The following is a 14,788-nucleotide window of genomic DNA, read 5'->3' as shown; positions in this document are numbered from 1 at the left end:
TGGTGATCTGCAGTATCACCAAGAATGCAGATATATACCTGATTATTGATGATCTGCAGAATCACCGATAATACAGATATATTACTAACCTCTGGACACCTAAGGATATGAAAGTGTTTGGTGTAACAGTAGTACTTTGAGTAATGCACCTGCTGGGCAGATGATATAGGCAGTAAAGGAACACTGCTCTGAGAGCACAGGAACCTTCCAGCAGCCTGAGACTCTCCAAGGGGTGGAGTCAGGCTGGAGACAGGAAGGGCCATAGAGTGAGTGACACCTGAAGGTGGATGTCACTCTCTGATCTGGAGACTATCTCTTAAGAGGGGAGATAGCTCTCAAGGTCGGGCACGCCTGGTCGGTAACACACTGACAGATAAAGTACAAAGACAGAAGGCTGATTCGGTATCCAAGGCAAGCAGGGTCTGGCAACGGAATATCAGATATGCGAGGTACCGAATCGAAAGACAGAGGAATGGTCAGAAAAGCAATAAGTCATAACAGATATCAAACAATGCCTAGTCTGGGTGCGAGGTCCGTGGTCTCAGCACCCTGGAACTAGTCTGGAGTATAACACAAATGATAATACAGTTCCCTAGTCTGGGCGCGAGGTCCGTGGTCTCAGCACCCTGGAACTAGTCTGGAGTATAACACAAATGATAATACAGTTCCCTAGTCTGGGTGCGAGGTCCGTGGTCTCAGCACCCTGGAACTAGTCTGGAGCAATACAAATGATAATACAATTCCCTAGTCTGGGTGCGAGGTCCGTGGTCTCAGCACCCTGGAACTAGTCTGGAGTATAAACAGAATAACAGTTCAAGTAATCTGGCTCAGTGTGAATTCCCAGGTCCTCCTGGTTCAAACACACTGTAGGATCTGACTAAGGTCTGAGTGCTTCCACGTAGTGTTCGCAACGGCAGACAACTTGCAACTGGCCAGCAGTAACTATATATGGAGTAGTGCTCTCCAGCACCACCCCTAATTGCTCAACCAATAGTATCCTGCTCTGGAGTCAGCTGATCGGCGTGATCAGCTGACTCTTCCTGCCCAGCATAAGAATTCTGCCTCTCAGCGCGCTCGCGTGTATTCCTAAGCCTGTGTGCACTAACAGACTCAGCCACACCAGACACACGCTGCCGCATGCAAACCGCCGCGCTGGACGCGGAACCAGCCGCCTTACTGTTGTTGCATGCGGCGGCTTTTCCGCGTTCTGCACGCTTCCGCGTGCAAACTGCCACATTGGACGCGGAATCAGCCGCCTCCTCAGTAACACACGCAGCGGCTTTTCCGCGTTCTCTCACAAGAAGGCTGCATAACTAAACATCACTGGGAGGGTGGGGTCATATGCTAATATACAGTATACATTTAAGGGTCTGTCCTGACTTTCATTTAATTAACTTTTGGGTTTTTTTTCTTTTTTTTTTTTTATATTTTCAGTGATTGGACCCCTCTGGCGTTCAAAAGCAAGAGATGTAATTCAGTCAGGTATGATTCATTCTCTGTTCATTCTCAATCTTTTTCCCTTCCTTTCCCATTTCTCCCCTGCTGCCCCTTTCTCCTCATGTTCCTGTCCCTTCCCCTTCCCTTCAGCGTCCCCATCCCCCTCCACCCTTCCCTCTATCCCCTTCTCTTCCCCTTTCTCTCTTTCCCTTCCTTCACCCCTCTCCCCTTACCTTGCTTCACCCCTCTCGCCTTCCCTTCCTCCACCCCTCTCCCATTCCCTTCCTCCACCCTCTTTCCTTCCTTTCCTTCACCTCTCTCCCTTTCCCTTCCTTCACCCCCCTCCCCTTCCCTTCCTCCCCCCTTCCTTCACCCCTCTCCCCTTCCCTTCCTCCCCCCTTCCTTCACCCCTCTCCTCCTCCCTTCATTCATCCCTCTCTCCTTCCCTTCCTTCACCTCTCTTTCCCCTTCTCCTCTTCTCTCTCCCTCCTTCTCTTCCTTTCTCCACCCCCATGTCCTCTCTTCTTTTCCTCATCACCACCTTTACCTCCCCCTCTTCCTTCTCCATCTTACAACTCTCCCTCACTTTTTGGGTTCTATCCCTGTTTTCCATCTTACTGTTCCCTTCCCTCAGTTATCATCACCACTGGTGCTTTCATGACCTAGTAATGGCAACAAAGGTCTGCCACTGTCTTATTCTACCTCTGGTTCTGAGACCACAACCAACTCAACATAAGCTGCAATTGTTGCAGGTGGTTACTCCTACCCAAAGTTATGTGCTCTATTATACTTTCCCCACAAAGGGGGGAAATGCCAAGGAACCCCTGCAGAGTACTAAAGGAACCCTGGTTGAGAAAGCCTGGTATATACCTTCTGTGGCTGTATGAGCTCCTCGAGCCACAAAAACGTGTCCTTTGGCATGTCCCTGTTTCAGCAGCAACACTACTTTTGGCAAAGCTTTGAGGAAGTGTTTCTTTGCCTACAGTACAGACTGCATCTTGCTACCTTCCACTGTCACTGTTCTAATGCTGGGAACACACCATGAGTTATTTTGGCAGACAGATGGCTCGAGAGATAATTTCAGACAGGTCCCCTATCGTTTTTCTGATCGATTTTCTCATAGAAGTGAATGGAAATAGATCAGAAAATCGATCAGAAATCTGCCTGAAAAAACGTATCGAGTATTCCCAGCATCAGACTTGTCTCTTTTTATTTTATCTACGTTAGGTCTCTTATATATTGGTAGGTGAACAGAGGCGCCAGAAGGATAAAAGTACATAAAATTTTTAAAAAATTGCTGGGAGGAAGTGGTGGACTCGCCTCCGTTAAAGCAGACACCAAGGACTGTAAATATATAGATATACACATTTATTGAAAATACCCCAAAGATGCAACGCGTTTCGTGGGCACAGCCCACTTCTTCAGGCAACAGCCCACTTCATTAGGCAGGTGAGGTCTAATCTCCTCACCTGCCTAATGAGTGGTTACCTAGGTGGTAACCCGTGTTTGTGAGTATTACCATCTCACTGTTTCATTTATCCAATCAATTTTGACATACTACACCATATTGGGCTCTCGATTTCTCTTCAACTTAAGTTAGGCCTCTTGTACACTACATGCAACTCCGATTTGATGCAATTTTACATGCAATTCCAATGTGCAATTTTTAATCGGTACTGCATTCTGCGGGGGGGGGGGGGGGGGGGGGGGGGGTTCTGCATTTTTCTTCTTTTGTTGATAGCATCCAAGGAAAATCAGAATCACAAATGGGAATCGGATTTGCAATTTGCAGTGCGCAAGAGGCCTAAAACATTTGGAAGAATGTTGAGGCAGATCTGTCTGGCAACCTACAGTCAGTAATGTAATATATCAGTGAGTAGCAGTATACATATGTGCCTGTGGAATACAATAGTATGTGACAGGCAAAAAGCATAGATCAGCTATAAACTGAAGCTCAATACTGATAAACCCCCATTATCCAGCACCAACGGGGATTGGCTGATGCCGGATAAGTGTAATTTCTGGTTGATTTAAAGAGTACCCAAGGTGGCTTTACATTATAGATTATAGGACACAGAGACATGTTCTCTGCCCAATGACATGCCTCTGTGTCCATCTGCTGCCGCCGCCAATCCCCCCAGGCTCTGCTGTGCCCCCTTTAAAATAGCAACAGGCTAGCAACAATCTCCTTGTTGCTAGGCTCCTATTTACATGCCAGCCATCAATCAAGAGCTCCCCCGCCTCCCCCGCATTGCCTCCCCCGTATCGCTCCCCCGCCTCCTCACCTCAGTTCCCCGCCTCCTCCAACCGGCAGCTAAGTCATGACCCAGGAAGTACTTCTGGGTTGTGGCCATCTTAGACTCGTCTGCCGGTGAACGGGGCCACGCAGCGTGACGTGGAGCGTCACAGAGGCATCCGGGAGGCGACGTGGAGCAGGTAGTATGTGTTTTTTTTGTTTGTGTTTTTTTTTTTTTTAAAGCAGTCCCGGGTTCTCTTTAAAGTCAATGGTAGAAATAGGCCTAACTAAAAAAAAAAAGTATATAAGCAGGCTCCAGTTATATTTTCTTTTTTGTATTCAAGGGCACTATAATGATTTGTGTATAAATATTGGCCTTTGTAGCGATAAAGATTTTTACTTTTCTATCTTTTTTCTTTTCTGAATTTATAGTTTGGAACCTCTACCCCATTGGGGAGCAGCAGTGTGGATTCTATAACATACGAGCAAATCATACTTGGTCTACGAGTAGATGTGAGATCAGCAAGCCATATGCTTGTAAAAAACGTCTCACACCACGACAGTTTGACAGCTTCGGTGAGTTAATAAAGCACGCTTTGCTGTCTTTCTCTTGTTGAATGATTCTTTATTGAATGTGGAGAGTAGCAACACAGAAAAGAACCTTACAGGAAGAAATATTAACACAATTTGCCAAAATTGAAGAAACTGGGCCTATAGAATTTGTTGGTTTTAGCAATAGTGACTAAACACAAATGTTAACCAAGGATCGAAAAAGGAACCTGGAGGCATATGGATTTGATAAGGCCCAGATTTACCTCACAGGAGCCTATAGACAAAGATGTCCTGCTACCTTAGACTTCACCCTCCATGGACCTACAAACCCCCACCAAACCACACCAGAAGTCTGCTGGCTGTCCCAGCTATCACTTCTCCCTTACTTCCCTTGCCCGTCATAGGTAACTACAGGTGCCCCTTAGCATTAGATAGCCAGAAGTACCCTCAATATTAAGCAGCTAGAGGTGCCCCCAAGTATTAGGTAGCTAGAAGAACCTCAGGATTAAGTAGCTAGAGGTGCCCCCAGGTATTAGGTAGCTAGAAGAACCTCAGGATTAAGTAGCTAGAGGTGCCCCCAGGTATTAGGTAGCTAGAAGAACCTCAGGATTAAGTAGCTAGAGGTGCCCCTGACTAACGGGAGCTCTCGCCAGTGGAATGCATAGAGAAGGGGAGAGTAAGTAACCTCCCATTTACACTCTCATCAGGACTCTGCATAGGGAAGGAGGGAGGGAGGCGCTCAGGGAGGAGAGTGAGCCACCTTTTCATCATCAGGCGCCTGTAGACATGTGACTACAGTGCCTTACAATAAATCCAGCCCTGGATTTGATCCTATCAGAACGTTCAAAACATGAAACTTGGGTGGGCATTTATTTTGTCAGTCTATAAAATTTGAAATGGAATTGAATGATTTTGTCATTCTTTGTCAAGGAGTTTCTTTTTTTCTAGCATGAATTGAACAGTAATCTGATGCAGGTAACATCAGGTGAAGTCAGGTTTTGGGTGTGCAGTATGTCAGGGGTGTGAATTGGATTAACAGAATTACAAATTCTCTGGCAGGTAAATGGTTCACACCTTGCAACTGGATATTGCTGTTTGCCAGCATTTTAATTTGAAATCCCAGACTAAGCACAGATCTCAGTATTTCATCAAAGTAGTAATCAGAGAATGTGAATTACCACATTGAACAAGCCTTTTACAGCTGAGAATCCAGTTGTACAAATCTGGCTACAGGCCACTGTTGGCAAGGCTGCTGCCGGCACCATGCTGTTCTGACTGCAAGAAGGTGTGTGTGTGTGTGTGGGGGGGGGGGGGGTAGACTTAACTCTTTGGGCTCGATTCACAAAAGGTTCTAACACAGCTAGCATGGACGTGCAAACTAGAATGCTAAGTAGTTTGCACGACCAAAGCTGTTACTGATCGTGCGTTAAGTTGGTGCGCCCCAAAATGTTGCACCGGTGCGCTCGAAACGTCGCACCGTTCACGTGTAAAATAGCTTTTCAGGCTGTTTTGCGTGCGAACGGTGCAACGTTTTGCGCGCACCACGCAGCGCTAACCTTTGCGTGCACAAACGCTTGCGTACATATTAGCGCATGAAGCAGCCATTTTCGCGTCCTAAGTGACTTTTCACTGACGTGCTAACACTTAGCACCCTTTAGTGAATTGAGGCCTTTGTGAGGATGACGGCCTGATGCTTTGTGAGTTTGTGCTGCAAGAGATCCTAACTAGGTGCCTTAAGTGAGGGAAGAAAAGTTAGATACCTCAGTAGTGGGAAGCTTCTGAATTGTCCAGAGGCCTCCCAAATCCTCCTACATCCCTCCACCCAGCACAGGGTCCCCCTATATCTGTTTGACTTGTGTGAGTCATCAAACTTCTTCTGGTTGTTGGCTATGGATGAGCTCATTTGGACTGGTCATGTGCAAGTGCAAGTAAGGCCTGAACATGCCCAACAGAACACAGCGCTTATGCACGGTGCAAAAAAAATCTGTGCATCAGTGGCTTCAATCTACTGGGCATGCGCAATAGGTCCCTGCCGAGACACGGAGCAGAGCTCCGTGTTCAGTCTGCCAGCCGCTATCACGGCTGACAGGCTGTAAAAGAGAAAAAAAGAGTCATTATTTGCATGTACAGTACATCCCTGCGATCTCCTGCAGCGCTGTTCAGGGGACAGCTCTGTCACTGAGCTGTCCCCTCGAGTGGCTCAATAAGTGATCGCTCTCATAGGCTGATGCAGATCACACTGATTGGCTCTCGGGAGGGGGAAGAAAAAAAATGACATTTTTATTTTTTAAAAAAAGAACATTTAAATTAATAATAATTAAAAAAAAAAAACATTGGAGCAGTAATCAGATGCCACTAACAGAAAGCTCTGTTAGTGGCAAGAAAAGGGGGCAAGATACATTTTTGTGCTAAGTTGTATGGCTGCACATGGCAGTGTGTTGAATTGTAAAAAATGGCCTGATCACTAGGGTGGTGTAAGCTTGTGGTCCTCAAGCTGTTAAAGAGAACCAAGCACCACTTTTTGTTCCTGCAGTTTTTTTCTGGTTCCTGCAGTTTCTTCTGGTTTCTAATAACTACATGGACTGCCATGTCACCCCTCCCCTACTTGCTGCATTTATTTATCCAGAGGCAGGTGTGAAGATAGCAGGTGTGAAGACTGTGACTTCTCTAAACTCTTTAAAGCACAGTGTCAATCTCCCCACCTCCCTGCTGAAGGAAGCTTTGGTTTGCTTTCTGCTAATGTGTGCAATAAAATAATTACATCAGTTCTTTTCTGCCTGAATTTTCTGCAGTTGGGCAGGCCTCGGAAGTAGGGTAATAAAAGCCTCTGCTAAACTGTTACATGTAAAAGAAAAGGTACAATTTATTTTTTTTACAATTAATGAACCACATTGTCAGCATGCATTTTTTTTTTAAAAAACTTTTTTATTGAGTTTGCTCATAGTGGAATATAGAAAACAACATTTAGCAATATTAGCAAGATACAGATGAGACAAACTATACAATTTTCTGTTTTCAACCTCCCTTTAACCCCTTATTACCCCCCCCCCCCCCCCCGAAATTCCTCCCCCCTCGTCCCACCCTCCACGAGTCACTTTTTAGGGTAATTCTCCCGTATTCTATATCCGATTAAGTTGGGAATTTAGCGTCTAGTAGGTACTTTCAAAGCACCTAGAGTTTCTCCAATGTCCTCCAAGCAATACCAAGAAGTGTACATAAAGTCTCTCATAAGAGCCTCAATCTGTTGTGGTGTAAACTGATGAAGAATAAAGTTCTTCCAGGTTTTAAAAAATGACTTTGTTCGTTGTTCTTTTGCCTGAAGGGTATTTAATCGTTCCATTGAGAAGATATAAGAGAGTTCCTGTTGTATTAACTTGATATCTGGAGGAGTTGAGTCAAGCCATTTACATAGTATAGCTCGGCGTGCCGCTATTAAAATAATATGGTATAAGGCTGAGGGGGCAACCAAGGGTTCACCAGAGGCAGGACTTAAGTAGTTAAACAATAACAAAAGATTAGATTTCAATATTCTTTTCTTACATATCTTGTTAGCATACCTGATGACTTTGTCCTAAAAATTCTGAATGCTAGGATATTCCCACATGCAATGAAAAAGATCTGCGTCTCTTAGTTTGCACTTAGGGCACCAAGGATTATAGTGAGTAGGAGGATTTTTATATTTAATGTTAAAAGCAAATTTGCCTCTATGTATAAATAGGAGGTGGGACGATCTCCGTTTTTCATCTTTGATAACCCTTCTAACAACCATGTTTCCTTCTAAAATTTTTCCCCCCACATCGTCTTCCTGGAGTATATCTTCCCATTTACTCATGGCTTTGTCAGCAATAGTTTTACTATCTAAATCCCTGAGGACTTGGTAAAATTCTGCCAATGTGCGAGCAGAGCTCCCAGGTTTCAAGATTGTGTCAAATTTTGTGGGAGTCATAATAATGTTTGGTGAGCAAAGGTTATGTGAAACCATAGAGCGTACTTGAGCATAGGGCAGAAAGTCACTTGGGGGTAACCCAAATTTCTCCCTTAGGTCTCGAAAGGATAGCCATTTCCCATTCTGGATATCGAACATGTTGCCCAAGTTTTTTAAGCCCCTTTCCTCCCAACGCGCAAAATCTTTCTGCTGAGTACTAACAGGAAAGTTGGGGTTGCCCCAAAGTGGGAGGTATTTAGATATTTTAAATGGCAGTGAACATTTTTTCCGAACTGCCTTCCATGTTGCGATCGTGTCTCTGAAAACGGCGTTTTGGTTCAGGCGTGGGGGCAAGTTTTTATATTGTGCATGTAAAAGGCCACTGAGTGACCATGGGAGTGCTTGCTCACTTTCCAGCTTCGTATTTGAGTAGGCTTCATTTCCTGTAACCCAGTCATGGACATGCCGCAAGAGGGACGCCAAATTATATTCTCTAATGGAAGGAAGCTTAAGACCTCCCAATATTTTTGGAAGAGCCAATTTAGACCTTGATACTCTAGGTTTTCGTGCACGCCAAATGAATTTGGACCAAAGTGAGTTAAGCAGCGATACATCCCTATGTTTTAAGAGGAGGGGGACTGTCTGTAAAGGATACAGAAGCCTCCCCATAGATACCATTTTGATCAATGCAACTCTACCAGCAAAGCCCAGAGGTAAATTTTGCCATTTCTCTATTTGAGCTTTTATGCTTCTTATTAAAGGTGTGAAGTTCAAATTGTACAGTTGGGAGGGGTCTCTAGAAAAGGTAATTCCCAGGTATTTTATAGTAGTAGTCGTCAATTTAACTCCCAGGGAAGCCCAAGAAGCGCTATCCGCCCTTGACGATAGAGGCAAAAGCTCACTTTTTAATTTGTTTATTGTAAAACCTGAAAATTTACCCACTTCTTCAATTGTGTGTAGTACTATAGGGACCTGAGTAAGTGGGTCAGATAAGAACAGCAAAATATCGTCTGCAAATAGCGCCTGCTGGACTTTTACTTCCCCAATGTGGATACCACCAAGCCGTTTTCTAAGTAACACTGCCAGAGGTTCTAACGCTAAGTTAAAAAGAAGGGGCGACAAGGGGCACCCCTGTCTTGTTCCTCTTTTCAAGTCTATTGGCCTAGATAGAAATCCTGGCAAAGAGATTTGAGCCCTTGGGTTTGCATACATGGCTTTGATTGCGTTGATAAATTGCCCCTGGAAGCCTTGGCGTGTGAGTACCCCGAAGAGCCAATCCCACTCCACCTGATCAAACGCCTTTTCGGCATCAATACTCAGGAGAGCAGCTGATCGATGTGTTGTCGGATAGGCCCTGATCTGCTCCATTACCGTAATTAATCTGCGAATATTTGCCACTGCTGCTCTACCCTTGGTGAACCCAACTTGATTTGGGTGTATCAGTCGTGGCATGATCACTGCTAATCTGTTTGCCAATATTTTAGAAAGGAGTTTAACATCAAGATCAATTAATGATATGGGACGAAAAGAACCAACCTGGTGAGGATCCCTGCCCTCTTTTGGTATGAGCTTGATGTGGGCTAGATGACCTGTAGATGGGTACTTCCCTGTTTGGAGAATTTTATTATAGACTCGAACTAGGGTCGGGGATATGTCAGATTTTAGTATTTTAAAGTATTCGGACGAGAGACCATCAGGGCCTGGGGCTTTACCTAAAGCTAGTGAAGTAATGGCTGCATTGACTTCTGGCAGAGTGACATCCTCATTTAAAGCTTCACACTCCTCTTGTTTTAAAATTTTAAAACTAAGACGGTCTAAGAAAGCATTTAGATCTGTACGTGACGTAGACTGTGAGGAATATAGCTCCCTGTAGTACTCAGCAAAACGTTCACATACCTTAGATGGGTGGTGTGTCAAGGTCCCCTGTTTATCTTTAACTATTGTAGGTTTCCTGTTGGTAAAAATTATTTTTAGCTAAAGAAGCTAATAATCTGCCTATTTTGTCTCCATGTTTATAGAAATAAAGGTTATTATAAGGCATATTCAGTTCTTCCCTTACTCTGAACCATGTGTCTCCATTGAGTTTACTCTTGATCCAAGCTCTACGGTTGTTCTCTGAAGGATCAGCTCTATAAATTTTATATGCGTCTCTAACCATCTTTACTGCATTTGTATATTGTTTGTTTGTTTCAGTCCTTTTAGCTTTCAGGTAGGAGATAATTTTACCTCTAATCACCACTTTTGATGTTTCCCAAAATAAAAGGGGATCATCAATGTGTTGAGAGTTGTCCCCCGTGAATTCAAGCCACCAGCTTTTCATCATACTAGTAAAATTTTCATCCTGATACAATTTGGCTGGAAACTTCCAGATTATATCAGTTCCGCGTGGGGTCATATCTAGTAGGTCTAAGGTAATGGGCGCGTGGTCCGATATAACCATGTCCTCAATAGTTGCAGTTTGCAATCTTGTTAAGAGGTTTGCTCTAATCATTAAAAGGTCTATGCGAGAATGAGTTTTGTGTCTGTGTGAGTAATAGGTATACTCTTGGAGAGATGGATTTAGAAATCTCCAGGAGTCTATAAGATTGGTGGCTTCTAATAGGACTGAGAGTCTTTTGTCATGTGCTTTGGTCTGGCCCCCCCTACTGGATCTGTCTTCAATCACGTCTACCACAGAGTTCATATCTCCTCCCACTACAAGATTCGAGGAAGCAACTTTAGAGAGCTTGGAGAGTAAACTGTCAAAGAAGCTCTGATTTTCATTGGGAGCATAAACATTCCACAGGACAAATGAATCACCCGCCAGGGTCAGTGTAATAGATACCCATCTGCCGTATTGGTCAGCCTCATATGCTTGTACTTCTGATTGCAAACGTTTGTGAATCAGGATTAAAGCTCCCGCCTTTTTGTGATAGGCCGAAGCTCCGTATACTTGTCCTACCCATTTTTTCTTCATATAATTGAACTGATGTTGTTCCAAGTGCGTCTCCTGTAAAAAGCAAATATCAGGACTCAATTTCTTAAGATGGTTCAAAATTCTAGAGCGCTTTCCTGGAGATTGAAGTCCCTTTACATTCCATGATACTATTCGCATATTGTGACAGGACCTCTATGGCAGAATGAGCAAGACACAAAACCAAAAATAGAGATATAATTATCAAATATCAATTTTCCTTTACCCCAAAGTGACTCGTTCCCACCCACAGACCCTTTTCCCTTAAGAAAATTCCCCTTTAAACCAGGGAAAGCTAATTGTAAAGCAAGTAATAACAATAACCAGATTAGGGAAACAAACCAACACATTTCCCGTGATGGGACTTCACTTCTTCCCCTGAGGTGGCTCATCTCCTCCTTCAAAACTCCGACATAGCCAGCTCCCACACAGGCCATAAATTTGAGAAAAAAAGGGAGCAAAAGCCTTATATCAAATGCTTGGTATAGCAGACTCAGGTATCGTCATCTCCCGCAACATGAGGGGAAGACACTCGGCGCGAGGCTGGCGAAGATCCGGCCGGACATGTAGCTGATTGGATAAATTGTTGTGCTTCCTTTGGTGAGAAAAAGTTAGTCTGGTTGCCCTCTGCATCTGTGATGCGAAGTGTAGCCGGATACAGCAGCATAAATTTGAATCCTCTGCTTGCCAAAGTATTGCAGATGGGAACATAAGCTTGTCTCCTCTTGGATATTTCTGCTGAGTAGTCGTTGAAGAGTCGTACAGATGAATTATGCAATTCCAGCGTGTGGTCTTGTGCTCTGTAGGCTGTCATTAACCTGGCCTTGTCCGCGAAATCAAGATAACGTATCATAACCATTCTAGGTAGAGTACGGTTCTTTTTGGCTTTCAGCGGGCCCACTCTGTGTGCTCTCTCGACTTTTAAAGGGGATTCAATGCCCAGGACAGCTGGGAGATCCTTGGAGCAAATCTCCATCAACTGACTAGCTGGGATGTCTTCTGAGAGGCCTACGAGCCTAATGTTTTTCCGCCGAGATCGATTCTCCAGATCCTCTATTCTGGCATGTGAGATAGAGTTGTCTTTTTCTAGAGAGTCAATCCGATCTTTAGCTTTGGCCAGGTCATCTTCGCAATTACTGACACGTTGTTCTGCTTCTCTAAGTCTCTTATTGTGCTGCTGCAGTTCCTGCTTGATGCCCTGCAGAGATTTCTTGATAGTATCCTGGATCGTGGCCTGTATGTCCGGCATCAAAGCTCTGCCCACCTCTTCAGCCAGACGCCTGTAGTCAATGTGCAGCTGTGGTCTGTGCCCAGTGTCTCCTACGGATTCGTCTCCTGAGTCTGCCTCCGAGCTCTGGTATTGGGACTGAGAGTCTGTGTCCCCTGCAGCTTTAGCAAGCTTTTTGCTAGTCTTACCGCCCGCCATCTTGGATGTTTCCGCGCCCTGTTCCCCGCGATTCTTCCTCTCGGAGCGCGTTAAGTATCGCTCCATACGTGATTTTGGGGGTATGTGGGGGGTCACCTGGGTGTCCGCTGGTGTCGCAGGCTGTGTCAGCGGGCTCTGTGCTGCAAAAACGGCCTCTGTGGAGCGCGGCTTCTCGGAGCTCTAGCCTCCTACATCCACCTCGCGGGCGCCGGAACCGGAAGTCCAGCATGCATTTTTAATGAGCTATTAAGATGCACTGGGTGCTAAAAATGGTGCTTGGTTCACTTTAATTGCGCATGGCCAGTCCAGATGTGCTCATCAATGGCTGAGAGCTCGGAATAGTGGGCTGTAAGTCTTCTGTGAAGTCTTCCAACTACTGAGTTATGTATCTAACTTTTTTCTTTTTACTCACATTAGATGTGCTGTAAAAGTGATTTGTTAGTGTGTACCAATGCTCTCCCCATACAAGTGTAGGGCAAGCAGAAGTCAATGACTCTCCTAGCTAAGACTGGTGGTACAAGTCATCAACTTATAATTGTATTAAAATATATCTCGTTCTACAATCATTTCATGTGTCTAATTACCATTAATGGTCACAAACTCAAGTATTAACAGGTTTAAAAAAAAAAATCTATAAAAACATGATGATATCTACAATATTACAAACATTATCATTTTTTATTTGTTACCAGTTGATTTCAAAGTCCGTGAAATGTTTATGACATATGTAACATCCCTCTGTGATCTCATCTCTGTTGGGAGGAAGAAATTTCACGTATTCGCATAATCGCATTATCTATAGAGTGCGACCACAGGAAGATACCACCGGGGTGGGGGACAAGGATTTCCCCACACCAAAAAGTAGATTAGAAAGTTCTATTAACATTATTTCGAGTATTTTATTGCTTGCTGGTGGCGTAGAGGGCATTTTATGACAAAGTGTGAAAACATCACCTAGGAAAAAAACGCAAAAGAAAAAGTGAATTGCATAAGGGCCCATGCGCATGTTACAACACACATTATGGGCCTAAATCAATGCACTTTTTCTCCTAAGCTTTCTCCTAGGATAGTTTTTCTCAAACCTCGTGACTCCCCAACAGTGCATGTTTTGCTGGCAACCTCTTCTATGCACAGGTGGGGTAATTAGTGTCACAGCTACATGGAATGCACTTAGATGAGACTAAATACCCTACCTGTGCATAAGAGCGGTTGCCTGCAAAACATGCACTGTTAGGAGTCACAAGGACAGGTTTGAGAAACATTGTCCTAGAAATCAATTTTTCATCTACTTTTTAAAATAACCTTTCAGCACTTTTAAGCTGCCGGCAAGCAAGAAAATACTCCGAATAATGTTGATATTACTTGTTCACCTACGTTTTGGTAAGTTATTTTAAACTGAAGATTAAAATGATCTCATAGGCGTAAACTTAGGAGAAAAGTGAATTGAATAAGGCCCTTTATTATTCTGGGTATTTCCTTGGTTGCCTGTGACTTACGGTAAAATGCATTTTATTGAGAAGGTGGGAGAATTTCACCTGAGAGAAAAACTGAACGGAATAAGGGCCTTAGACCCAAATGCAATGAATGTTTGTCCTGAGTTTTCTCCTAGGAGATAATTTTTTCATCTTCTATTTATAATAACTTTTTAGTACTTTGCAACTGAAAAATAACCCCCCCAAAAAATGGGTGTCAAAGTACTATCAAATTTTAAAGAGACTCAGAGATGAACTAATGTAAATCCCACACCGTCCTCCCACAGTCTGCCGTTCAGCCGCGGCCGGTGAGTACCACAGACTGCTTAGCCCTTGTCCCCCTACCCCACCCCCTTCCATGTCCCCCTTTTCCCCTTGCTTTGGCAATATCTGTAATGAATCTTGGTCATGCCAATAAAGCTATCTTTGATTTGATTTGAGTACCGGTAACAGGCTATGTTGATGCGGGTCTGGGTCTACTGCGCACACATGCAGACCTCCCGCGGATGCGCAGTAGTCCCGGACTGACGTCACTGAGCCTGTTACCGGGGCTCACCGCGGCTGAACGGCAGACTGCAGGAGGACGGCGCGGGACTTAGACGAGTTTATGGGGCGGGAGGAAGCCCCGGGTAAGTATCAGAGCTTTACATTATTTCATCAAGTATTTTCTTGCTTGCTGGTGATTTAAAGAGAAACTCCAACCAAGAATTGAACTTTATCCCAATCAGTAGCTGATACCCCCTTTTACATGAGAAATAGAATGATTTTCACAAACAGACCATCAGGG

The 14,788-nt window shown here is 44.3% G+C and overlaps 1 protein-coding gene across 3 annotated transcripts in view; it reads left to right on the top strand.

Annotated features, from left to right (window-relative positions):
* PLA2R1 (phospholipase A2 receptor 1) overlaps positions 1-14,788 on the top strand; it is a 143,885-nt gene that overhangs the window by 27,484 nt on the left and 101,613 nt on the right. For all 3 annotated transcript variants that reach the window (XR_011022833.1, XM_068245646.1, XM_068245645.1), the window contains exons 5-6: positions 1,435-1,482; positions 4,106-4,249. Coding sequence is in view for 2 of the 3 variants with exons in the window: in XM_068245646.1 (XP_068101747.1) it covers positions 1,435-1,482; positions 4,106-4,249 (192 nt within the window). In the remaining variant the exon portion in view is untranslated. The remainder of the gene's footprint in view (positions 1-1,434; positions 1,483-4,105; positions 4,250-14,788) is intronic.

This window comes from Hyperolius riggenbachi, chromosome 7 (genome assembly GCF_040937935.1).
Source record: "Hyperolius riggenbachi isolate aHypRig1 chromosome 7, aHypRig1.pri, whole genome shotgun sequence".
NCBI lineage: Eukaryota > Metazoa > Chordata > Amphibia > Anura > Hyperoliidae > Hyperolius > Hyperolius riggenbachi.
This window is presented reverse-complemented; position numbering and strand designations above follow the sequence as displayed.